General features: G+C 43.0%; 1 protein-coding gene across 6 annotated transcripts in view; it reads left to right on the top strand.

The window, feature by feature from the left end:
• The window catches only part of LOC106577482 (protocadherin-7), a 220,039-nt gene that overhangs the window by 89,271 nt on the left and 103,839 nt on the right, over window positions 1–26,929 (top strand). For 4 of the 6 annotated variants that reach the window (XM_014155497.2, XM_014155496.2, XM_014155502.2 and 1 more), the window contains one exon: window positions 13,131–13,353. In XM_014155497.2, coding sequence (XP_014010972.1) covers window positions 13,131–13,353 — 223 coding nt within the window. The remainder of the gene's footprint in view (window positions 1–13,130; window positions 13,354–26,929) is intronic. The other 2 variants (XM_014155498.2, XM_014155501.2) reach the window with 1 other exon arrangement.

The raw sequence follows: 26,929 nt of genomic DNA, 5'->3' as shown, positions 1-26,929 counted from the left end.
GTCCGTTCCCTGTTTCACACCTGGTAGTTTGGTGGATAGGACTACCAGCTCTCTATAACCTAGAGAGCAACCAGTGGGTCCATCTCCTCTATACCATGTTTCTTGTCTGTTTCTTGACAATGTCTGTATTTCTGATTTCTTTGGTGAAGTCCAGGTTCCTGCTCTTTAGGCCAAAAGCAGATGACCTCAGGCCTTGGATATTCCAGGATGAGATAGTGAAGGCTTTGTGTTCCAAAAAGTGTCCAATGTTGTTAGTTGTGTGGTTTGGCCTCATACCAGTAAGTGTGAGCAGAGCCTGCTGAGCATTTGGTACATGCCATTGGCTTGGGCTAGTGTAAGATTGGGGGTTGGGCCTATTTGCCTGCTCACGGCCTGGGCGTATGTGTGATTTTCATGTTGAGGCCCTCTTTGCGGGAGTTGGGGGCATGGGGTGTGCAGGATGGGCATAGGTCTGATCTGAGGGTACCTAAATGGAGTGTGGGCATGGTTGGCTTCGGGGGGTGTTGATTGGTTGGGGTGGGGGTGTGGATGTGGCTGGTGGTGCTGTGGTCTGGATGTAGGTCCTCTTGGCGTGGGTCCTCTATGTGTGGGGAGGGGGGTGGGTCTCGCTGGTCTGGGTGGGGTGTCTGTTGATCTGTTGCTTCTGTGTGGTGTTGGGGCTGCGGTTATTGGCAATGTCCTTTAGGTTCCGGGTGAATGTGGGCACTGCTGCCTTGCATAGTTGGACCTGGTTGTAAAGACTGTTCAAGTCCAGGGTGGAGTGGCGGGCCAGGTAGACATTTGGTTTTGAGGCACAGTCACGGGAAATACTTGCATTTACCTGCTTTATGGTAGCAGGGTGGAAGTATTTTCGTGATAGCAGAGTGGAGATAACCACAGGGTGGAGATAACCTCTGAAGTGTGTTCACCTGCTGTTCAAGCTCCACCTGCCTTACCTCTATCTGGGGGAATGTATCCTTTATTTCAATGAGCGAGTAGTGCTCTGTGCTGGGAGGTTGACTTTCTCTTGGGGTTGCTCGTCTGTGGGGTTGTATAATGAAGAGGTCTAGTCTGACACGCTCAGGGTGGGGGTATCTTTCTCAAGAGAGAGCTTATCCTGCTGTGCTAGCTCTTTGATTATGTGAAAGTCCAGCTGAAACTGTTTGGGGTTGCCCTGTACCATTACTGTTCCAGAATTGTACAGGTTGACATTTCCTGACTCAGAGTCCTTGTTGTCTAGTATCCTGAGTTTCCACCCATCACCCCCCCCCCCTTAACAGAGGGATTGTGTGTTAATATAGCACGGCTCCATGCCAGGGGATGGTCTGTGTGGAAGATGAAGTTGCTTATGTTCCCATTTTTATAATAGTGAGCAAAATGTGTCTCTTGATTTTCCACAAGGACGTTATTCTTTTACTCTTTTCGGGACTTCTCATTTTTTACATCCGTAGGGTACTGTATTGTAAAGACCTCTGAACAGCGGGAGGGGGCTTCAAGGCCTCTGCGTTGGGGCGGGGTAGACTGTGAAACTCTCCTGCCATTGTTGGGCTCAAGGGCTTTGACACCTTTCACTTCATACCTCAGTGCTAACTGAATTTGCAGTAATATCTGTTCTGACCCAGCAAGTTTGTTAGCCTTAACTTAGCATTCAGTCCTTATAAATTAAAATATATCATTGTAATGTATTTTTTTTCTTGGCTTTAATAGTAGCTTCAGACTAAACATTACTCACTCAGTTCCAGGTTGGATGGTGTTTTCAGGTTTCTGTTGGTTGTTTACCAGAGCATTTGCTGTATGGCTTGGAAATAAGAATTCTGGTAGTAGGAATCCTTCCAGGTAATGGAGTTTTGATTTGGAGTGAAGGTTACGTTGTGGAGGGTAGTATCTTGTGTATAGCCTTGCCAAAAAGTTTTTCTAACTCTAAATCTCTCACTCTCGCTCTCTTTCTTTCTCTCTCTCTCTCAGTCCCTCTCTGCCTTCTCTTAACTAGATTAGAATACACACAGCTGTTCTGGGATCAGTTAAAGGGGAACACAGAGGACTTTGTACTGGTCTCAGAGAAGTTTAACATAGACAGCAAAGTCAGAAGGGGGCAATATATTGTCTACCTGTCTTGTGACTCAGAATCCAATAGTCCATGTGTTTGGTTGTTTGGCGTTTACAATTGAGCAGCCATATTTACTGCTATGATTGGTCATCTTGACTCTTAATGTTGTCTTAGCCATGCTTTCTGCTGTTACCACGAGGATGAGGCCTGTCACACACTAATAGTAGTGTGTCAATTGTCAGCTGCAGTGTTTGCAACCGTGATGGTGCTCCTATTACACACACACACACACACACACACACACACACACACACACACACACACACACACACACACACACACACACATTGGTTTTCTAAGCGCAAGCGTCCCACCCCTGGTACACCCAATCAACAACAGGTGAAATATCAAGACCGCCAAATTTGAAAACAATTAAATGTCATCATTCAAATTTCTCAAACATACAGCTATCTTACACCCTTTGAAAGATAAACATCTCCTTAATCTAACCACGTTGTCCGATTTCAAAAAGGCTTTACGGCAAAAGCATAAAGTTAGATTATGTTAGGAGAGTACATTGACAATAGCTGTGTGTAATGTTTTGTCAATTCAAAGACAGGCGTCACCAGAAGCAGAAAACCAGCTAAAATGATGCACTAACCTTTGACAATCTCCATCAGATGACACTCCTAGGACATTATGTTAGACAATGCATGCATTTTTTGTTCTATCAAGTTCATATTTATATCCAAAAACAGCGTTTTACTATGGCGTTGATGTTGAGGAAATCGTTTCCCTCCAATAACCGCCAGTCAATCAGCACAACAAATTAAATAATTACTATTCGAGAACATTGGTAAAATATTATATTGTCATTCAAAGAATTATAGATTTACATCTCTTGAACGCAACCGGATTGCCAGATTTAAAAATAACCTTACTGGGAAATCACACTTTGCAATAATCTGAGCACTGCGCCCAGAAAAATACGCTTTGCGATACAGACTAACCGCCATGTTGGAGAGATCTAAAATCGAAAATACTATGTAAATAATCCATTACCTTTGATTCTCTTCATAAGATGTCACTTCCAGGAATCCCAGGTCCATAACAAATGTAGTTTTGTTTGAAAAAGCTCATAATTTATGTCCAAAAAGCTCCGTGTTGTTAGCACATGATCTATGCCAGCCGGACTTCTCGTCATGAACGAGGGGAAAAAAAATGTTTACGTTCGTTCAAACATGTCAAACGTTGTATAGCATAAATCATTAGTGCCTTTTTTAACCAGAACATGAATAATATTCAAGGTGGACGTTTGCATTCTCTTTTAAAACGTTTTGGAACGAGAGTACCAAACATGAACTCGCGCGCCAGAGCCTAATCGGCCACCACCGTTCCAAGGCTCTTGTTCGTTCAGTTCTCACAGTATAAGACTCAAAACACTTTCTAAAGACTGGTGACATCTAGTGGAAGCCATAGGAAGTGCTCAAAAATTAATAAGCCCCTGTGTGTTTCAATGGCATAGGCTTAAAGGTAATTCAACATATCAGGTATCCACTTCCTGTCAGAATTTGTCTCAGGGTTTTGACTGCCATATGAGTTCTGTTATACTTACAGACACCATTCAAACAGTTAGCTTCTGAGTTGGTGTAGGAGGCAGTTAAAAATGGGCACATATTTTTTTCAAAATTCTCAATACTGCCCCCTAGCCCCAACAGGTTATTAACCCTAACCTTAATCCCAAACCCCTAACCCTAAACCTAACCCCTAAGCCTAAAATATACTTTTCCTTGTGCGGACCTATAAAATGTCCTCACTTGTTGGAATGTTCCTTGTTTTACTATCTTTCTGAGAACTTCTGGTCCCCACAAGGATAGTAAAACCAAACACACACACGCACACACAACACCTAAGCAGGACACTGAGACTGACGTGTCGGACATGTGACATAACAGAGGCACGCATGCATGCACCGTAGTACACAAATGTGGATAGACAGGCACAAAAAAACACATGTGGACATACTCATATATATGGGGTTGCACACATACATTTCAAGTAACGGGTCACTCAACAGTATACAAACAATAACTAATGTCAAATGTTTGTAATATGAGCGTTGGGATTGGTAGCCAGACTCTATGTAAATTGAACGATGGTTGTGTCAGGGTTGAGGTGATTGTGTGTCTTGTCCGTGCGAGTACTTGTCTAAGCTTAGGCACCTTTTCACATTGAATACAATACAGAGACACACAAGAGCACCATATCCATTCATATTAGATAACTATAATAGATATCATTGATTGACAAGACATGGATAGTGTTTGAGTTTGAATGAAAATACCCTGGTCCCCGTTGGTGTGACCAATAGACCTCCTTCATGCATTTTGAAAAACATACTTAACCCTCTAAATCCTAATGTGTCCTTGTACCTCCCTATATCACCCATCCCTATCAATCATCTCACTCAATGTTTCATTTTCAATGTATGACTAATACGTACAGAGCAATATAGAAGAATCCCCATAAATACTGTATGTATTTGTTAGCGATACTAGCTATCTTAACCCATTGCCACTCAAAAGTGAAACGCCCCTCCACCCTCTGAAGACAGTGCTACTTTCCCATTCAGCTCAGGTCAGAGGTTGGATCATCTTTTGAAGGCGGAAAAGGCGTCCCCTCAGAATAGTATCTCTGTTACAGCAGTGGCCTAATCCCCCAATTGAAGAGCAATTATAAGTTTAGCCACAGACTTTGAGAAAGTAACCATGTGTGATCTTTCCTTTTTTTCTCTCTTTAATTCTGTGACTCCCTGGTGTGTGTCTGTCTGTCTGTATGTCTGTCTAGTGGCTAGCTGTGGCTCTCCCCCAAAGACAGGAGGCTTTAAACACACTGCAACCAAACAACAAGAGAATAGGGGGAATAAAAATAAAGAATAAATAGAGCTTGGAAATGGGAACAGCTCTCTTTCTCTCTCTCTTGCTCGCTCTTTTGCTTTATCTTTGGCTGTCTGTGCCTCCCTCTCTCTTCCTCCTTTTCTCCCTCCCCAATGTGTCTCCCAAGGCACAAGGCTGATTGACTGAGGATTTTTCAGCAAAGCAAACACCCATGGTGGAATACTGTTGGTTGGCGACAACTTTGTGACATAGACCCCCTGTCCCCCCTCTCCCCTCTCCTTCCAGATTACCCAGACCTTCATGTTGGGGCTATGCCACTGTCTGTTTGAATTCTCTAAGCCTCCATTGCTAACCCGGGGATGTTATATTTAATTATATATTTACCCAGCTAAACAAGGTGATAAATGGTCCATAAAGACCCCAAGGGAGCCACACTAGTAGAAATAATAAAATAGTTCAAGGGCATGCGATCGATCACATGCTATTAGATCATGAAACAACCACATGATAAAAACGGAATGGGTTAGTCGAAGAGAAAAAATAACTAGCATCATTAAGTTGAATCTTTTGATTTATAGACAGACTGTCCTTTGGAAGTCATAACCTCTGCGAGTATCGCAAAGTTCATTCTAAAGTTTTGTTTTATAAACGTTGGTACACCTGTGGCCTTTCAAAGAGCAAATCAGAGCCACCTGCCAAGTCTGGGAGTGAAAGGCTAGCTTTCAACTGCGTTACCAAACATGAGCCACAATGCGAGATCACAGAGATACTGGACACTCTGGACAGGTGAGAGAATCTATGGCTGAAAAGAGTTATGCATCAATGTTTCTGAAAGCCTCTCTGTCTCTGAACACTTTTTCAATCCACTGAAGTGAAACAGAAAACACTTTTATGTATTTCTTTTGACTCGGATACCAAAGTCTGGTACAAGACACCGGTCTGGTTTTTTAACATATATAGGCGGTTTTTTTATCTTGTCTTGCCTTTTCTCTTTCTCTTTTTTTGCTTGTTGTTTGAAAATGTTTTCATGGCTTTTTCTTTTGGTGTTTGCTTGGAACGAAGCAGACCTGGGGTGGATGGAATGTGTGTGGAAGAGGAGGGTTGGAAGAAGAGAAGAAAAAAGGGGGGATGTAGAAGAGTGGAGGTAAAGAGGAGAAATGAAGTTTGACGAGGTCAACACTAAAATTCATTGGCAACAAGATACTTGAGACTCCCTGGGCGGCTAGGATAACGAGACAGCACCTCATACCCTCCTAACCACACCTCAACCTGTCCTAACCTCAGAGTTCCTTTACTCCCTTGCTTCCATCCAAACCATCCAAAGCTGGCCTCTACCCTTCTACCCTACTCTCCTCAGGGCTCCTTCAAAGCAGGTGAAGAGTAAACCATGTTGAGGTATCTGTATCCATCCCTCTAGGCTCGCTGAGGCTTGAGATGAGTTAAACTCAGATTGTTTCCCGGGTTAGCCAGGAGGCTAGTAATTAAGTTGTGTTACAGAATAGCACCCAAACAGAACCTGACCCTTGCTCATCAAGTCACAAGTTATCTACACTCAGGCATGCACCCGTAGTGCATCGGATTCATGTAACAAAAGTAGAAAATGTGATGATTGTGACTTTGTATTTCTTTACTTTGTCTCGATAAGATTTTTCACTCAAACAAGCTCATTCACCAACATTAGCCGTTTTGCTACTACAGTACATGTTGCCACACTTCCTGTGTAAGTCTCAGGTGGCTGGGTATGGGGGGTCACTTGCAGGTTACCCATGACAAATTAAACATGGCGACTTAATTACCGACTGTCACTTCTGGTATTCATGACCATACTAATGCGTCACTCACTCCTCTTCTCTCTATCCCTCTTTTTCTCTCACTCACCCTCCATGTCTCTCTTTTTTCTCTCCAAACTAACCCCTGCATCACTTTTTCTCTATACTTCTTCCTCCATATCCTTCTCTCTCTTCCTTCAACCACCCCCTCTCTCTTTCTCTCCCTCCATCCATCTCTTTCTTTCTCTCCATCCATCTCCCTCTCTTCCTTTCCTCGCCGCTTGGCTGCAATAACACTATGGGGCCCCATAGTTTATGTTTACTCCCCTCAGAGTCAGGCCCAAGCTCTATTACCAGCCACGGTTCACGGCTAGCGGGTCACCACCATTCGCCATGGGCATATTACGATGAAGTTACATACAGCATGTTTTCAACCCTTCCTCTATCCATCTATCCCCCCTCTGTTCCCCCACTCCCCCATTTGTTGGTCCACGAGCCCCAGAGAAGCCTAATTGGGAATTCAGTCATGTGGAGCTAGAAGTTGGTTCATGACAAAGTCTTATTAAGGGATGACAGTGGGTATATAAGAAATAGAATTGTAATGTAGTGTTAACATGTAAGGAGGGAGAAGGAAACATTGGGTATTTCATATGTGTATCACATGTGCCTTATTGACTTGAACAAGCATGCCGTGTGGGAGTCAGAACGATTTGGATGTTTATCATAGCAGTATAACAACAGATGTTCAAGGTAACACACAGACAGACAGACAGACAGACAGACAGACAGACAGACAGACAGACAGACAGACAGACAGACAGACAGACAGACAGACAGACAGACAGACAGACAGACAGACAGACAGACAGACAGACAGACACACACACACACACACACACACACACACACATACGCCTTAAGTAACATTCCTAAATAATGATTAGTTCTTATTGATTGGTGTTGGTGGTACCACTAAGAATACAGAACAGAAACATATTCACGTCTAGACAATCTGCTATTCATTCATTCCGTGTTTGACTGAGATATTAACATAGATCAAATCAGGAACAAATCAACCATTCCCAACAACCATTCATCTCTTTCAGTTAGGGACTTCAAATCTGTGAAGGTCACACATTATTGACATGAACTGCACAACAAAACATCTTTCTTATTGGCTCCAGTAAAGCATGTACCAGTTGGCTGATATGTGTTTTGAGTTTAGTTTTAGGAACTAGTTTGGGAGCCTGAGCCGGGCCACCACAGCCCCCACAGTCTGACCACAGTATCTCCCTGTGGCTCAATCGTTTTGTTTAGTGTGTTCATTCGGCTTGAATGACTGAGGCATTCAATCACCCGTGGCTGTCATGACCGGCTTTCAATCTCTCGTACAGGCAGAGAGGCAGTCAGAGACCCCGTAGTGATAGCCAGGGCCTGCGTCTGGAAGAGATAAAAAAGCTAACGCTTACTAGAAATGAAAGCCATGCATTCGAAGCTCAACCCCCATCAAGCAAGCCTTACACAGCATGGGGTGCAGTATGCATGTGTCCATTCATCCATCCATATCAGTGTGTGTGTGTGTGAGCATGTGTGTGTGTGTGTATGTGTTTGTGGGAATACGATGTGTGGCCCAGTCATCACTAAGCTAGGGGGGACGTGAACGTGGGGGAGCTGGCGTGGTGATAGAGGGGTCAGGGTGGAGTGAGAGGGAATGGGGTGTCAGTCCACCGCTCTAGGTCAGGGTTAATGACAGCCAGCGTTCATTCAAATTGGCCAACCGGCAGCGAGAGGTCTTGACCTCATGCCACATGACCTGAGGGGGAAGCCGTTTCCTCCGTCTCACCCACTGTCTGTTTCTCTAACGCCGCGGCGGTGTGATATATCTCTCGCCAAAACACAAACAGCACCCTGAAGTGAGAACGGAGGGAAGAAAGAAGGGATGGAGGGAAGGAGGGTGGAGAGCCCCAGGGAAATTCTGCTTTATTTTCCCCTGGCTCTCTGCACTTATGACACTGCTAGACAGATCCCTTTACGCCCTGGACCCTGGGAGGGAGCGAGGAAGCGAGGAAGATTGGTTCTGGCACTCAGAAACCAAACATGATTTCACATGGCGTGCCGGGACAAGTCGTTTTTCTTTTTCTTCATCTCAGGCGCTGCTGCCGCACAGTAGGAAGAAAAGTGGTTTGGAAATTCTATTTATTCGTTTAGAGGAGATAGAATGAATGGAAACGTTGGGTTCTTTTAAAATCTCATCAAACCCTCTGGCTGTTGCAGTGTGTGTGTGTGTGTGTGTGTGTGTGTGTGTGTGTGTGTGTGTGTGTGTGTGTGTGTGTGTGTGTGCACTCTATTTTGGTCCGAAAATGTTTTTACATTTTATTTTCGGGAAAGTTAAAATGAAACGATGGTGTTACCAGGACTCAATTTTCCTCTGCTTTCTTTGCCCAAATGTTTCTCTCCCCCCCATCTCACAATCACCTCTTATTTATCAACAATCACTTCATTTAATTCCTCAGAAAAATACATTTCCATAGAGTATAGCAGTCTGGTCATCTAATCCCTCTATAAAGTTTCCTTCATTCCTTTGCTGTTTAAACCACCACCACATTCAAGCATTGGGACTAGATTGCTGTCATGCACGACCCAACATTGTTCCTTTGGGAACGAGGCGAGGAGAGCTGGACTAGGTTTTGATATCTAAACATAATTTAGAGCATTATTGCTGTGAAAGAAATAGGACCCCATTCTGAGCCTTTAATTATGTAACAAATGTTTGACTATTCAAGTGAAATTCCTATGAATATTAATTTCAATTCATTTGTTGAGTGTTGATTGTAATTACATGGAAACATGATTTACTGCCAAGATTGCTGCTGCATTAGCCAGGGAGAGAAAAAACTGGGTAAATAAATGAATGAAGATTTTAATATGCAGAGAGAGGGAGCACAAAATCCCATAATGGTTTACGCGATTTTTTCAGTATATATAAAAAAGAATGTCACAAGTCTCTTATTGGCTGAGATTCAGAGGCGCTTGAAACAATAATTGTCTCTCGATTACGTAATAACAAAGGGGATGTCATTTATATAAGGTGAATGCACCAATTTGTAAGTCGCTCTGGATAAGAGCGTCTGCTAAATGACCTAAATGTAAATGTAAATGGTGACCACCACTTGTACATAACGAGGAGTGTGTGCGCGTGTAAGACATTTTGATGGAGTTGCCAGAATGATCTTTGTCTGCATCGGTAACAAATTGATAATAATGATCTGTGAAAACTGATGTCAGTCTGTCAAGACAGAGGAAAAGGGAAAAGAGCAGTGATAGATAAATTGAGGCCTGTCCTGTTTAATATTCTTATGATGCCGTAAGAAACGAGGGAGGACAGGGGGAGAGGAGGGAGGAGAGGAGGGGAAGAGGACCAAGGGGTGATAGGGGAGATGCCAAGCTAGAGTGGAGCTATGACTGTGTATCTTATTAATGTATCACATTAGCCATTTGTTATGCCATTCATTTTGATAATGACCAAACTTGCTGTTAATTTGTTGCCTCCCTCTGTTGTTCTCTCTCTCATGACACACATATACACACTCGCACACACACATACGCGCACACAACCGAGACGAAAGCGAGGTACACCTACTGTGCTGGACAGTGATTTGTAGTACACCCTGTCCTGCTGCCTCATCAGTTGTTCCTGCAGAGCTTTTCTTTGTTGATCCTTCCGTGTGGAGAGAAAGGCCTTAGCATTAATGACCTGTTCACTCACTGCTTAGTTCAGAGACAGCACTCGATAATGTGTCTGCTGCAACTACCACTGTCTTACTCAGCCTTGTTCTATGTGTTAAATACACATTTGTGTGTATGTCCTTTCTTACATGCCTTTGCTCTAGTGTTAGCTCACACCTCCCGTAGGGAGGCTGTCTACTCACCTTGTCCTCTTTCAGTATGGGAAGAAAACAAAGTGAAAGAGGCTACAGCGTCCTTCACTCCTCCTTAGCTGTATTTATCACAGAATAAGCTAGCTAGCTGCCATACTCACTCCCTGTGGGTTTTCAGATGCTCTCAGACTGAAAGCGTCCCTATATACCCCATACACAGGTCTTTTATAAGGCGTTTGGGCCTTGTCTTTCTTTATAAAAGGATGTTATTGAATAGGCATACTATGCATTCCTCTATGTTAGCCACACCAACATGTTGTTTGTGTGTGGACAGGCTTATGACTTGTAACTTCGAGAGTGTCATAGCGTTTGGCTACCAGACCCTTTGCAAGCAAACTACTGGAGTTTGCAGCAGTTTGCTTTGTACCAAACTGCTCTAGTCAGAGAAATTGACACCGCTACTTGGACTTGCAGTGCACCAACATCTATCAACTCCCTAAGTTATAGCCCCTTAAGATTCCCCCTACCCTCTCTCCCCTGTTGTATAGTATACAGTGCCTTCAGAAGGTATTCACACCTCTTGACTTTTCCACATTTTGTTGTGGTACAGCCTGAATTTAAAGTTGATTAAATTAAGATTTTGCGTCACCTGCCCACATACTATACCCCATAATGTCAAAGTGTACATTTTTACAAATTAATAAAAAATGAAAAGCTGAAATGTCTTGAGTCAATAAGTATTCAACCCCTTTGTTATGGCAAGCCTAAATAAGTTCAGGAGTGTTAGCAGTTGATGTTATTCTTCAATAACACAGACCCCAAAGCAAATCAGGGGGAGGAAAATAGAAGATGATATATCATAGATGTTATGCTGAGAGGTAGATGGTAGATGGTCATTCCTTCCCTGTCCTCAGTGATTCTCTCTCAGTTCTCTCTCCACAGAACAAAGGGACAGCATGTAGTTTTATAACCCAGCCCTATCCTGTGGTTGACCAATTAGAATTCCTTGCAATAAAACTGGGCCAATGGCCAAATAACAAGTATCCTATTTCATACTCAATATATAGACAAATTCCTCCCATGTCTCTGCATTAATCCCCTATTACAGAAAAAACACTATTTCCATTGATTGTTAGTACTCTATTGACTTTTAGTCCTCTGTCTGCATTGTGTATTTATCTTCGAAATATTCTCACAGAGGCACCTACTAGTAGATGGGTAAAAAACCAAAAAAAAACAGACATAGAATATCCCTTTGAGCATGTTGAGGTTATCAATTACACTTTGGCTGTTGGATCAATACACCCATTCACTACAAAGATACAGGCATCCTTCCTTACTCAGTTGCCGGAGAGGAAGGAAACTTCTCAGGGATTTCACCATGAGACCAATGGTGACTTTAAAACAGTTACAGAGTTTAATGACTGTGATAACAGAAAACTGAGGATGTAGTTACTTAAGTGATAACGCCAGAGAAGCCGGTGTTTGGAGGATATATTGGCACGGGTGCTGTTATGACCGAGAAGAAGTTGAGGGCCGGCAAACCGTGCCAATATATCCTCCAAACGTCGGCTTCGAGGGCATTATCACTTTTATGGCAACATTCTTGGCAACATTCTTAACATTCTTATTGTTTCCATTGAACTTGGCATACAAATAAAGGCATTTTAATTAAGTATATGAAGCGTGGTGCTCCTTTCTTTTTGATGACCAATTTACCCCTTTTACCAAAGCGCACCTTCTGTCCACCAAAATCTACTATTGTGTACCTTAACAGCACTTCCCTTCCTTCTTTTTTTTCACTCTCCATATTTTCAAGCATAGTGGTGACTGCATCATGTTATGAGTATGCTTGTAATTGTTAAGGACTGGGGAGTTTTCAGGATTAAAAAGAAACAGAATGGAGGATAGAGGATAACCTGGTTCAGTCTGCTTTCCACCAGACACTGGGAGAAAGATTAACCTTTCAGCAGGACAATAACCTAAGACACAAGGCCAAATATGCACTGGAGTTACTTATCAAGACGACATTTAATGTTCCTGAGTGGCCTAGTTACAGTTAAATCGGCTTAAAAATCTATGGCAATACTTGAAAATGGCTGTCAAGCAATGATCAACAACCAACTTAGAAAATATTGTACCATCCAGGTCTGCAAAGCTTTTAGCGACTTACCCAGGAAGACTCACATCTGCAATCACTGCCAAAGATGACTCAGGGGTGTGAATTATTTTATAAATTATATAGATATTTCTGTATTTCACTTTAAATTTGAAAAAATTGCAAAAAATACCTTTTTACATTATGGGGTAGTACATTTTATCCATTTGAATTCAGGCTGTAACACAAGAAAATGTGGATTAAGTTAAGGGGTATGAATATTTTCTGAAGGCACTGTACCTATTTTCTAAAGGCCCCTGGGTTTACCGCATTTATACTGAAACTGTAACCCCTAAACTCTTTAAACTTGTCCCCTGTCCCACAAAACCCCCCTTCCACCGGGCGTTCCTCCCTCCTATAGTCCAGCTAGTGACCCCCACGCCGTCTCGTTCTCTCTTGTAGCCGTTCCGCCGAGTGACCTTCTCGGTGGTGAGCCAGCCCCAAGACCCCCACCAGCAGGGATCGCTGCAGAGCTGCTACGACAGTGGGCTGGAGGAGTCGGAGACGCCCAGCAGCAAGGGCTCTTCGGGGGGCCCAAGGCTGGGTGCGCTGCCACTGCCCGAGGACAGCTACGAGAGGACCACGCCGGATGGCAGTGTCGGTGAGGCAGAGCATATGGAAAATGGTAGGGGCAAACACTAAAGAGCAGATATAAAGTGCAAAACACATTGACACGCATATTCCACATAGAGTATATAGGTGAACACCAAGGTAGATACATGCAGATGTTTCATTTTGTAGTTATTGCTTGTGTGTAGAGCAAGCAGGTGGCTGTGTGCTTTATGGGTGTATGATTGATTTTGAAGGTTGATTTTGAAGCAGGAAGGTGAGGTGTGGATCATTAGGGAGCGTTGGATGTGTCCTCTGGATATGAATACTGCAGATAGTGCAGGCTGAATTTAATCTGAATTTAATTTGAGACCATGCATGCATTCATCAGGTGAATATAATCTAAAGCATCTCACAGGCAGGTTATTGAATGGGTTTTGCTTTAGCCTTTGATGTGCTCTCCTCGTCTCGTTTTGAAAGACCTATGTTAATTTGATCAGAGCAGTTTTAGTAGATGTATTAGCCTTATTCATTTTCCCTATTAGATCAAGGCCTTGGAAGTTCCTCTTCCTTTGAGCTACGGTATGTAATTTGGACCGCATCCCTATTCGATTGCCTGTTGAATTCAATTTGGATTTAAAATATCTACCCGGCATGATTGATTTTCTACATGATCTTTATTTGGTTTTTGCTCCGATTAACTTAACTTTGTGAAGGCCAAACTGAAAACACTCACTTCCCATTGTATACATCTGAGGCATTGAGTTTGATTCTAAAATAAGCTATCTGCAATACAGATATTCAAGGATACATGTTGGTTCACTGCCCGACGGTGGTTTATTTGTCTATAATCACTGGTTTGCAGGTGGAGCTGATTCTCTTGTAACACACTGAAGATTGTAAAAGGATGGAGGATACCCTAATTAAGATGGAGAAATGAAAGAAGTGATTGTATTGTACGAACTCGTGCTAGCCTAAGTTCCTCCTCAGACTCTGGTGCTATGGTCATTGAGTAGACACTTTTTTCCAAAGAGACTTACAGTTTACACATGTACTCAGTGTTATGTAACCTGTGCTGGAATCAAAACCACAACTCTGGTTTTGCAAGACAAGCAGCGGTTATTTTTTATATAGCCGTTGCTGTATCAGTGGTGCTAGCTGATGTATTCTGTGGTATTGGTATAACCAGCAAGGTTTTAGGGGTTAGGGTAATGGACCCACTAATAGTCTGGTTTAGATCTATCAAGCTGTGACCGTCTTAAGACTGTAAGCCTGAGCACGGCGGTTTTACGAGTGGCTGAGGATGAGAATATTCAAATTTCATAAGTCTGCTGTGATTTTCTTGTGCAATGTTTCAAGGCATTGTGCCCCACAGTTTATCTGAAGGCAAGTCAAACCTTGTGATTTATGACTGCAAGTCCATGTGGACTTCATTTTGTGAATCACACATTGACTTGGTTTTCATAATTCATTATCAAACGTTTCTATAACAACAATACGAAACAATCATTTGACCTACAGGTTGTGAGTCTCTCTGGCTGTGAAATGAACCTGCAGACAGAGATACCAACAGACAGACAGATCCAGACAGGCAGACATACAGATAAAATGTTGAACTCAGAGTGTCTAAATTATCTTTTTAACTTTGCGATTTGCTGAGAACATTGAAGCTACTTAATGCAGATTAAAAGCGCTTTGGATGTCAGATTGCTCAGGCCTACTCAGTGTGGGCTGGGGTCTGCCCTCAGGGTATTTAAGACTTCCCATTGAGAACAATGGCTGCCCATTACGGGCCAAATTAGCCTCAATTAAAGGCTTGTTTCAATTTGGTCTGCGCTTAAAGTAATTGCAATGAAGAAATCAATATGAGACAAGCAGATTAGATAAAAACTAGGGATCTGCTTACCAATCAAACCACTGAGGTAAACTACAGAAAGAAAAAAAACACAGTAAAAAATATTGACATGAATGTGGAGGCTGTGGTCTTTCTATTGCCCTACCGCTCTTTCTGGAAAAAAAGGTCAAACATGGCAAGGTTGAAGAATAACTTTGTATGGAATAAGAACATTTGCCATGCTCGTTCACACAATTTTTCGGAGGATCAGTTGATTTGTTCTGTGTTTATGTGGTGTGTGTGTGTTCTTATTGCCTTTGTCTTCTTGAGTGTGTGTGTGCCTGTTACTCAACTACCTTTTTCACCTCTTCACACCACAAACTTTATCTATACCTCTAATATAAACATTTTATCAATTGCTAGAATGAATTGTTTACTAGTGCGACACATGCCATTTGACAGAAAGCTTACACTTTGGTGCAGTATCTTTGCTGCTTCCACTTAAAATCCTGCAATCTGATTAGTTGAGTTCTGACCTCCCATTCCTACCGACAGAGAAAGCTTTCTGGTTTGGAAGAAGTTGAATTAAGTAAAGAGACTGATCAAATCAACTCAAATTGTATTTGTCACATGCGCCAAATACAACATGTGTAGACCTTACAGTGAAATGCTTACTTACAAGCCCTTAAGAAACAATGCAGTTTTAAGAAAATACATAAAAAATTAAGTTATACTGTAAGAATAACAAATAATTAAAGAGCAGCAGTAAATAACAATAGCGGGGCAATACCCCGGTACTGGTACAGAGTCAATGTGCGGGGACACCGGTGTTGAGGTAATTGAGGTAATACGTACATGTAGGTAGAGTTATTAAAGTGACTATGCATAGATAATAACAAAGAGTTGCAGCAGCATAGAAGGGGGGGGGGGCAATGCAAATAGTCTGGGTAGCCATTTGATTAGATCTTCAGGAGTCTTATGGCTTGGGGGTAGAAGCTGTGTAGAAGCCTCTGGTACTGCTTGCCATGTGGTAGCAGAGAGAACAGTCTATGACTAGGGTGGCTGGAGTCTTTCACAATTTTTAGGGCCTTCCTCTGACACCGCCTGATATAGAGGTCCTGGATGGCAGGAAGCTTGACCCCAGTGATGTACTGGGCCATGCGCATTACCCTCTGTAGTGCCTTGCAGTTGGAGGCCGAACAGTTGCCATACCAGGCAGTGATGTAACCCGTCAGGATGCTCTCGATGGTGCAGATGTAAAACCTTTTGTGGATCTGAGGACCCATGCCAAATCTTTTCAATCTCCTGAGGGGGAATAGGTTTTGTCATGCCCTCTTCACGACGGTCTTGGTGTGCTTGGACCATGTTAGTTTGTTGGTGATGTGGATGCCAAGGAACTTGAAGCTCTCAACCTGCTCCACTACAGCCCCGGTCCTCCTTTTCCTGTAGTCCACAATCATCTCCTTTGTCTTAATCACGTTGAGGGTGAGGTTGTTGTCCCTGCACCACACGGTCAGGTCTCTGACCTCCTCCCTATAGGCTTATATATTATAACATCATTGTTGGTGATCAGGCCTACCACTGTTGTGTCATCGGCAAACTTAATGATGGTGTTGGAGTCGTGCATGGCCGTGCAGTGAACAGGGAGTACAGGAGGGGACTGAGCACGCACCCTGAGGGGCCCCCGTGTTGATGATCAGTGTGGCGGATGTGTTGTTACCTACCCTTACCACCTGGGGGCGGCCTGTCAGGAAGTCCAGGATCCAGTTGAAGAGGGCTGAATCACTATATCCCTTCCAAAGGGAGGCTGTGCCATTATACTACTACCCTCATGCAGCAGTTGAATCACACACGGACACCCCAGTGCTACATTAACTTGATGCTAACCCACTGTCCATTCAAACGGGGAGTTTCTATGACAAAAAAGGGGGAACAAAAGTTAACAGATGGGCGCAGTGCCGTGTAGCCTCGGCACTTGGGCATCGTTAGGCTGTTGAAATAATTGTGGTCGTTAGGGTTGCATGAGAGATGTGTCGTGACATTGGGAGATGCACGGGGTCTTTGTGTTGCCCTGCTGTGTGTGTCCTCACACCCCCGCCGTCTGACCAGAGTGTCGGGATTAAGGTCAGGGAGGAGGGAAGGAGAAAGGCTGCACAATGCACCATGACTACCTCAGTCTGGTTACTCTATCTTTGTGGAGAAAGGGGGTTGAAATGTATCCAGATTCACAAAGAAAGGATATAGCTGCCAAGTGCTGAGAGAGTGTAGATCAGAAAGTATAGGAAAGTGAGATTTTTTTTTTGCACAAGTTTACCCTTCACATTGAATTATACTATCCATAAAACGTCCTACTCCCCAACTCCCTCTGAGCCTGCATGGACTTAGTCATTTTGAAATGTCACACGGTTGAGTCTTCGAGGTCATCGTCACACCTCTCTCTGCTATAGTCTGTTATTCCCATGTCTATTCCGCCCACTTCGAGGTTGAGTGGCATCCTTGGGAGCCGGACTGCTGGAGTTATGTTTAGAGAAGCGGGAGTGTTTGTTCCAAGGCTCCAGGAGCCACGTGGGAAATCCTGACATTGGTCGTTGTCAATCAAAGGAGACTGGTGGGAGGAGCTATATGAGGACAGGCTCATTGTAATGGCTGGAATGGAATAAATGTAACGGAGTCAATTGTGGTTTCCTTATGTTTAATGTGTTTGAGACCGTTCCGTCTATTCCATTCCACCCATTACAATCAGCCTGTCCTCCTATAGCTCCTCCCACCAGCCTCCTCTGTTGTCAATTAATGATCACGCAATAAATGTGGAGGCACAAGGCGCAGTCCACCACCACTGCAATCCCCTGTCTCTTTCTCCCTCATTCTTTCTCTCTCTCCCTCTCTACCATTCTCTCTACTTCTCACCCCATTTCCATCTCCCCACTTAGAAACTACACTACAGAGTTCCATGTTCAGCACATTCCAACACTGTACAGCAAAGCATCCTAATAACTTGATGCTACGGCTGTGTGTTTAGTTATTCATCAGTTTACCCGTCGCTCATTAGATATTCATAAAAGCGGAGTGTCGGAAGTCAAACACTCCATTAGACAGTTATGGATGGCTAGGGTACGTCTCAGAAGTAGTGTGGGTGGGGTAGGGATTTGGCAGGTCAGGATAGGCAGAAAATGTATATTGCTCTTCTTGATCCCAAGCACCGTGAGACCTGTGAATGTTTAATTTCTCAATATAAATCGGCAGCCAGCCAGCACATTGAGAAAATACACCTTTATGCATTGTCCTTTCATCTGTAATATGCAAAGTGTTACATAAGAGGGAGAACACACTATCCCCAGTTTGTAAGATATGTTTTATGACTGATTAGACATTGACTTGTGTTTGTGTTCAAGAGGTCATAGATATCCTCCTGTCACAGGGGAGTGACTATCTAAGCCATTTCCTGTGAATCTTTGTGTAATGTTAGCCTTTATAACCTAGAGAGAGAGAGACAGAGCGAGTGAGAGAGAGTGTGAGAGAGAGGGGGAGGGGGGTGGGTATGAGTGAAATATTGTTTGTTATTTAGAGGTAAGAAAAGCATATATGATTGTAGAGAGAGGTAAAGAGAGAGAGATGAACATAGAAAAGTGGTGGAAAGACTGACCAGGGTGCTGCTAGCGTTATCATGCATAGCGTGGTGTCTCTTGTTTTGCGCTGACGCTGATTCATAAACACCATCATTAAGTGCCTGGAACCCTGCTCAGTGCAACGGGAGATACAAGTGCTACTCGGAACTCGGGACCCCAAGGAGTGCACGTTTTGGTTTTTGCCCTAACACTACACAGCTGATTTAAATGATCAAAGCTTGATGATTAGTTGATTATTTGAATCAGCTGTGTAGTGCTAGGGCAAAAAACGAAATGTTGGGGTCCCGAGGACAAAGTTTATGAAACCCTGCTTTTGGCCTTTCTCACGGTCTGTCTGTCTGTCTGTCTGTCTATCTCGCTTTCTTTCTTTCTTTCTTTCTTTCTTTCTTTCTTTCTTTCTTTCTTTCTTTCTTTCTTTCTTTCTTTCTTTCTTTCTTTCTTTCTTTCTTTCTTTCTCGCTATCTACTTCTCTCCCTCCCTCCCTCCTCTCTCTTTCCCATTCCTTCAGAGTATCACAGTAGATTATGATATTGTTGGTGTTGTTTCTTCTGCTCTCTCTGTTGTGCTCGTCAGACTGCTGCTTAGGCTGGTTATTAGCGAGTGTGTGGCGCATTGTAGAAAAAAACTCAGTTACAATCTGACGGCCAGATGGCAAAGAGAGCCCATTTAATTAAAGCCATTCATATTTCAAGAGCTCAGCAGCACTGGTGCAGTCGCCTGTCTTATTTCCCCGACTTGGGTGGAAATGAGGATGGAAAGTGTGTTTGGGTAAAGGCGGAAGACACACACACACACATTGATAATACTCACACACACATTGAAAACACACACCTATCTTGTGTTGGATATGGGAAGGGCTATTGGCTGATTTGGATTTATCATGTGATTGGATTAATTGGATGTGTATGCGTCAGCACGTGTCAGTGTATGCAATTTTGTGTGATGCACACACGTGTGTGTGTGTTGACTCTCCTCCTCCCTTTCAGAGCAGTGTAGTGGAAAATCACACCATCAATCTGTGTTTTACACTCACATTTTTTTCCCATCGACCTCTACAAGGTCATATCTTCCATGTGTACACACACTGTAGGAGGCATGGGAATAGTTCAAATCAATGCTGCTGTATTTATCAGAAATGCTAAATCAGCCCCAGAAACAGTGAAATGTCTGCCAACAGGTATATCTTAATCAGTTATGCCTTCTTAACCCTGAGTATGTGTGTGTGCATGCGTGCGTGCGTATGTGTATCAGAGAGCCAGTATGTGTGCATTGCTATAATGAATGGTAGGAGTCTCTAGTAGGGATTCATATTTTCCCCAAAATCTACCAAGTTTCAATAACAGGACTATTCATATTTATCCCGGGATATAGTGCAAAAAATTTGAATTGCCCATTTAAAGCATTTTAAACCAAGATCACTATGCCATAGTTTTCCCCAAATAAGAGGGGTGCTGGGCCACTTTGGCTGCGCCACTATGTAAAGAATTAAGAGCAAATGAAACCAATATTTAGAAAAGAGTAAGTATCTTTGATCGCCAATAATGTTGTGTAGCCTTATTGAATCACACATACATTGTAACGACAATCAAATAAAATCAAATGACCAAGCTTGCAAGATAACCTCTTTCAACGAATGACAGAATATCTTCTATATTTGGCAAAATGTATTTGATGATTATACAGATAGCAGATCAGCTCATGAAAAACTGGGAGATGAAGAGTGGAAAAGATTTAAATCCTTTAGTTTACTTCTTAAGCCAGTTAAGAAGACATTCTTATTTAGAATGACTGCCTACTGGGGAACAGTGGGTTAACTGCCTTGTTCAGGGGCAGAAGGACAGATTTTGAACTTGTACAGGTCGGGGATTCGAGCCAACAACCTTTATATTACTGGCCCAATGCTCTAACCACTAGGCTACCTTCCTCCTCCAATATCAAGGTATCTTAACGGGGACCAAGTTTAAAAAAAACATATTCATATCTACTCTCATACCGTTTGTTGATCACACATTCTCTACTGAAGCTCTCATATGGGCAGCAAGTACAAGAAAGCGCAGAGAAGCGGGGGGAATGTATAGTGGTATTTTGACATGCATAGGCGAGAGATGTGCTTTGATAATGCATCCTATGGATTACAGAATAAAGTTAGGAATGTTCATGCGAGACAAGAGTCAGGATTTTGGGTTTAAGTGGGATTGGGACTGGATAGGAAAATAGCCTATGCTTAAGGACAGGAGAATATAGAATGTTCCCTCATGATCCGGAATTGTTAACAGATAACATGCCTGTGACATAGATGCCTATGTAGTGAATTGTGCATAGGCCTATCAAATGTGTGACTGTCTGAAGAGTCACAATGACAGCTCAAAAAGGTTCACAATATTTTATAGGCTATACTGTAGCGGTACCCTGTAAGGTTTATTCATGTCACATGTGCAGCAAAAAAAGAAACGTCCCTATTTCAGGAACATGTCTTTCAAAGATAATTCGTAAAAATCCAAATAACTTCACAGATCTTCATTGTAAAGGGTTTCTACACTGTTTCCCAAGCTTGTTCAATGAACCATAAACAATTAATGAACATGCACCTGTGGAACAGTCGTTAAGACACTAACAGCTTACAGACGGTATACAATTAAGGTCACAGTTATGAAAACTTAGGACACTAAAGAGGCATTTCTACTGACTCTGAAAAACACCAAAAGGAAGATGCCCAGGTCCCTGCTCATCTGCTTGAAAGTGCCTTAGGCATGCTGCAAGGAGGCATGAGGACTGCAGATGTGGCCAGGGCAATAAATTGCAATGTCCGTACTGTGAGACCCCTAAGACAGCACTACAGGGAGACAGAACGGACAGCTGATCATCCTCCGGGTGGCAGACCACATGTAACAACACCTGCACAGGATTGGTACATCCGAACATCACACCTGCGGGACAGGTACAGGATGGCAACAACAACTGCCCGAGTTACACCAGGAACGCACAATCCCTCCATCAGTGCTCAGACTGTCTGCAATAGGCTGAGAGAGGCTGGACTGAGGGCTTGTAGGCCTGTTGTAAGGCAGGTCCTCACCAGACATCACTGACAACAACGTCGCCTATGCGCACAAACCCACCGTCGCTGGACCAGACAGGACTGGCAAAAAGTGCCCTTCACTGACGAGTCGCGGTTTTGTCTCACCAGGGGTGATGGTCGGATTCACATTTATCGTCGAAGGAATGAGCATTACACCGAGACCTGTACTCTGGAGCGGGATCAATTTGGAGGTGGAGAGTCCGTCATGGTCTGGGGCCGTGTGTCACAGCATCATTGGACTGAGCTTGTTGTCATTTCAGGCAATCTCAACGCTGTGCGTTACAGGGAAGACATCCTCCTCCCTCATGTGGTACCCTTCCTGCAGGCTCATCCTGACATGACCCTCCAGCATGACAATGCCACCAGCCATACTGCTCGTCCTGTGCGTGATTTCCTGCAAGACAGGAATGTCAGTGTTCTGGCATTTGCCAGCGAAGAGCCCGGATTTAAATCCCATTGAGCACATTTGGGACCTGTTGGATCGGAGGGTGAGGGCTAGGGCCATTCCCCCCACAAATGTCCGGGAACTTGCAGGTGCCTTGGTGGAAGAGTGGGGTAACATCTCACAGCAAGAACTGGCAAATCTGGTGCAGTCCATGAGGAGGAGATGCACTGCAGTACTTAATGCAGCTGGTGGCCACACCAGATACTGACTGTTACTTTTGATTTTGACCCCCCTTTTTTTCAGGCACACATTATTCAATTTCTGTTAGTCACATGTCTGTGGAACTTGTTCAGTTTATGTCTCAGTTGTTGAATCTTGTTATGTTCATACAAATATTTGCACATGTTAAGTTTGCTGAAAATAAACGCAGTTGACAGTGAGAGGACGTTTCTTTTTTTGCTGAGTTTAGCTACCCTGACTATTTTCATTGACCCTTTTTGCACAAACTTTTTGACTCATCACATGCTGCTTTGGTTTTATAATCTATACTTTCTATCTATTATCTTTATTTATTATTTTTCCTAGTCACTTTATTCCTACTTATACAGTATCTACATATCTACCTCAATTACCTCGTACCCATGCACATTGACTCGCTACTGGTACCCCGTGTATATCGCCAAATTATCGTTACTTATTGTGTATTTGCCTTCCCTGTAGCTCAGTTGGTAGAGCATGGTGTTTGCAACGCCAGGATTGTGGGTTCAATTCCCACAGAGGGCCAGCACAGAATTTTTTTAAATTAAATGTATGCATTCACTACTGTAAGTTGCTCTGGATAAGAACGTCTGCTAAATGACTAAAATGTAAATGTATTTACTATTAATTTTATTATTATGTGTTATTACTTTTCTATTATTTCTCTATTTTCTTTCTCTCTGCATTGTGGGAAGGGCCCTTAAATAAGCGTTTTACTTTTAGTCTACACCTGTTGTTTATATAGAATGTGACGAATACATTTTGATTTGATTGGATAATGTGTTATTTTTTTAATCTGAAGCTGCACATGTTCTGTGGGGCCGGCATTTGTGCCGACATTGAGGAAAATGGTCATTTCCCAGGTCTTGTCATTTTTTTTTTTTTCAGGAAATGTGAAGAGTGTTCCTGGGACAGTCCTGGGATCCCGGTTACACATGTTAATCCTTAATCTCTAGCTAGCTCGATGTACTGTATGCCTAGAGCCCCTCTCCTTATCTTCTCTCCTCTCTCCCTCCCTCCCTTGGTTCTCCACTCCTCTGTTGCTCACATCATCATGAGGCGAGAGAGAGTGAGGGAGTGAAAAGAATAGAGGGAAAGTCAAAAAGCGAAGGGCGTGTGAGGTGAAGCTGCTGTTTGTGGTGGGGGAGCAAACCAGGCAGGTATTCAAATCAGTTGCTGGTGTCATATACAGTATACATACTACCATACAACAAATGGCCAGTCAGGCCAGCTAGTCTATAAGCAACCAGTACAGCGTTGAGTCTCCTTCCTAAACCTCAGTCAGTAACAAAAAATAATACAAGAAATGAAGAAACACTAAAAATATTAAAAACCCATGCTCCAGAGGTTGGCTTTCTCCTCTGAGCTGTGGAAGAGAAACGCACTCTCACACACACACACTGAGCATTGTGGTGTTTGTGTGTACCGAAGCACAGACTGACTCCCACTCCGACCGAGGTGGATTTATCTAGGTCTGGGGGAGATTAGAGTAGGGATGCTGCAGCCATTCTAAGACAAATACAAAGAGAAGCACCACAGAGAAGAAGGTGGCCATTTTGTTGGAGGGAAATATTTTTCACTTCACATTTAGCCACTTTCATTGTTATAAGTCTGAGTTCACTATCTGTGTATAGTAAGAAACAGGTAAGCTAGAGCTGTAGTCATTCCAGGAATAGTAAATATAGAAGAACCACAGGAAAAGACACCAGTGCTATGTCTATGGATTGACAGAAATAGACGGGCATGGGCTTGTAGGCAACACAGAGGGACTAGCATGGTCTTTCAAGCCACATTGTAAGGAAACATGACTGTTTTGTGAATGAGGGCCAGTACAGTCCTACCAAACCTTTGTATACAGCTGGACCTTTTAGGTGCAACCAAGCGTCAACTAGCAATTTGGCCCGCTTCCGAATCACACTGGCACATGCTATTTGGGAGAAAAATCACCCTCCGTGACATATGTTGATTTGAAATGTTCCTGCTTTTTTTATTTTTTATTTATTTATTGTTGCTTCACTCCTTCAATCTCTCTTCGTTTCAGCGGGAGAAGGGGGGAAAGGTGGGCCAGTTTTCAATGAAGACAAACACCTTGGAGGCGCTCAGCCAAATCCTCCCCCTCCTCTCTGTTTCTGTCCTTCTGTCTCTCCCCTTCATTCTGTCTCTCTCTTGTTCTCCCTCCCTTTGTTCTATTTTCTTCTGTCCTCCCATCCTCTTTTCTTTCTCTCTCCCTCTCCTTTCTATCTCTCTGCGTCTCTCCTCGCTTTCTCGCTCTTTCTCTCTCTGCATTAGCACAATTAGATTTGCGTGAGTGTGTGTGTGTTCGAGCGAGTGTGCGAGTGTGTGTGTGTGTGTGTGTGTGTGTGCATGCATGTTTACGTGCGGTAAACATGTTCAATGGGGTGGAGGCCGCAGGGCGGGGGAGGTGTATGTCGGTGCGCATTGACGCGTCGGGGGGCTATGTTGGCAGAGACGGGGCACAGTGGGTGCCATGTCTACTTCAGTGTGAGACACATGGCACAGGGGGTACCCAGCTCACCAATCAACAGGGTAGTTGCCAGCTGCATATCATCCTCTGTCTGTCTATGTGTGTTGTCCATCTGTCTCTTCTCTTTGTCTCTTCTCTCTGTCTCTTATCTGTTTGTATAAGGCAGTATAGACTGAGTGTACAAAACTTTAGGAACACCTTCCTAATATTGAGTTGCACCCCCTTTTGCCCTTAGAACAGCCTCAATTTGTCTGTTATTGAACTCTACAATGTGTCAAAAGTGTTCCACAGGGATGCTGGCCCATGTTGACTCCAATGCTTCCCACCGCTGTGTCAAGTTGGCTGGATGTCTATTGTATGTTGGACCATTCTTGATACACACTGGAAACTCTTGAGCATGAAAAACCCAGCAGCGTTGTAGTTCTTGACACGCTCAAACTGGTGCACCCGGCACTTACTACCATAACCCGTTCAAAGGCACTTAACCTCTATGGGCTAGGTGGGACGCTTGCGTGGGACGCCTACTCAACAGCCAGTTGAATCCTGTGGCGCGTTATTCAAATCCTTAGATATGCTATTACTTTAATTTTTCAAAAATATGACTATTTTACACCATTTTAAAGATAAGACTCTCGTTAATCTAACCACACTGTCCGATTTCAAAAAGGCTTTACAACGAAAGCAAAACATTAGATTATGTCAGCAGCGTACCGAGCCAGAAATAATCAGACACCCATTTTTCAAGCTAGCATATAATATCACATAAACCCAAACCACAGCTAAATGTAGCACTAACCTTTGATGATCTTCATCAGATGACAACCCTAGGACATTATGTTATACAATACATGCATGTTTTGTTCAATCAAGTTCATATTTATATCAAAAACCAGCTTTTTACATTAGCATGTGACTAGCATGTGACTAGCATTCCCACCGAACACTGCCGGTGAATTTACTAAATTACTCACGATAAACATTCACAAAAAGCAGAACAATTATTTTAAGAATTATAGATACAGAACTCCTCTATGCACTCGATATGTCCGATTTTAAAATAGCTTTTCGGTGAAAGCACATTTTGCAATATTCTCAGTAGATAGCCCGGCATCACAGGGCTAGCTATTTAGACACCCAGCAGGTTTAGCACTCATCAAAGTCAGATTTACTATAAGAAAAATGTTCTTACCTTTGTTGTCTTCGTCAGAATGCACTCCCAGGACTTCTACTTCAATAACAAATGTTGGTTTGGTCCAAAATAATCCATCGTTATATCCAAACAGCGGCGTTTTGTTCATGCGTTCTAGACACTATCCTAAAGGCTAAATAAGGGTGACGAGCATGGCGCAATTCGTGACAAAAGAATTCTAAATATTCCATTACCGTACTTCGAAGCATGTCAACCGCTGTTTTTTATCCAGCCGTGTCAATACTGCCCCCTATCCCCAACAGGTTAAACATTTTGTCTTGCCCATTCACCCTCTGAATGGCACACATACACAATCCATGTCTCAATTGTCTCAAGTCGTATAAATCCTTCTTTAACCTGTCTCCTCCCTTTTGAAGTGGATTTAACTTCTTGGGGCTATGTGGGACGCTAGCGTGCCACCCGTGGTGCACCCTATCAACAGCAGGTGCATTTCAAGAGCGGCAAATTTGAAACCAAATAAATGTCAAAATTCAAATTTTTCAAACATACAACTATCTTACACCCTTTGAAAGATAAACATCTCCTTAATCTAACCACGTTGTCCGATTTCAAAAAGGTTTTACGGCGAAAGCATAAAGTTAGATTATGTTAGGAGAGTACATTGACAATAGCTGTGTGTAATGTTTTGTCAATTCAAAGACAGGCGTCACCAAAACCATAAAACCAGCTAAAATGATGCACTAACCTTTAACAATCTCCATCAGATGACACTCCTAGGACATTATGTTAGACAATAAATGCATTTTTAGTTCTATCAAGTTCATATTTATATCCAAAA

The sequence above is a fragment of the Salmo salar genome, chromosome ssa18 (genome assembly GCF_905237065.1).
Source record: "Salmo salar chromosome ssa18, Ssal_v3.1, whole genome shotgun sequence".
Taxonomy (NCBI): domain Eukaryota; kingdom Metazoa; phylum Chordata; class Actinopteri; order Salmoniformes; family Salmonidae; genus Salmo; species Salmo salar.
This window is presented reverse-complemented; position numbering and strand designations above follow the sequence as displayed.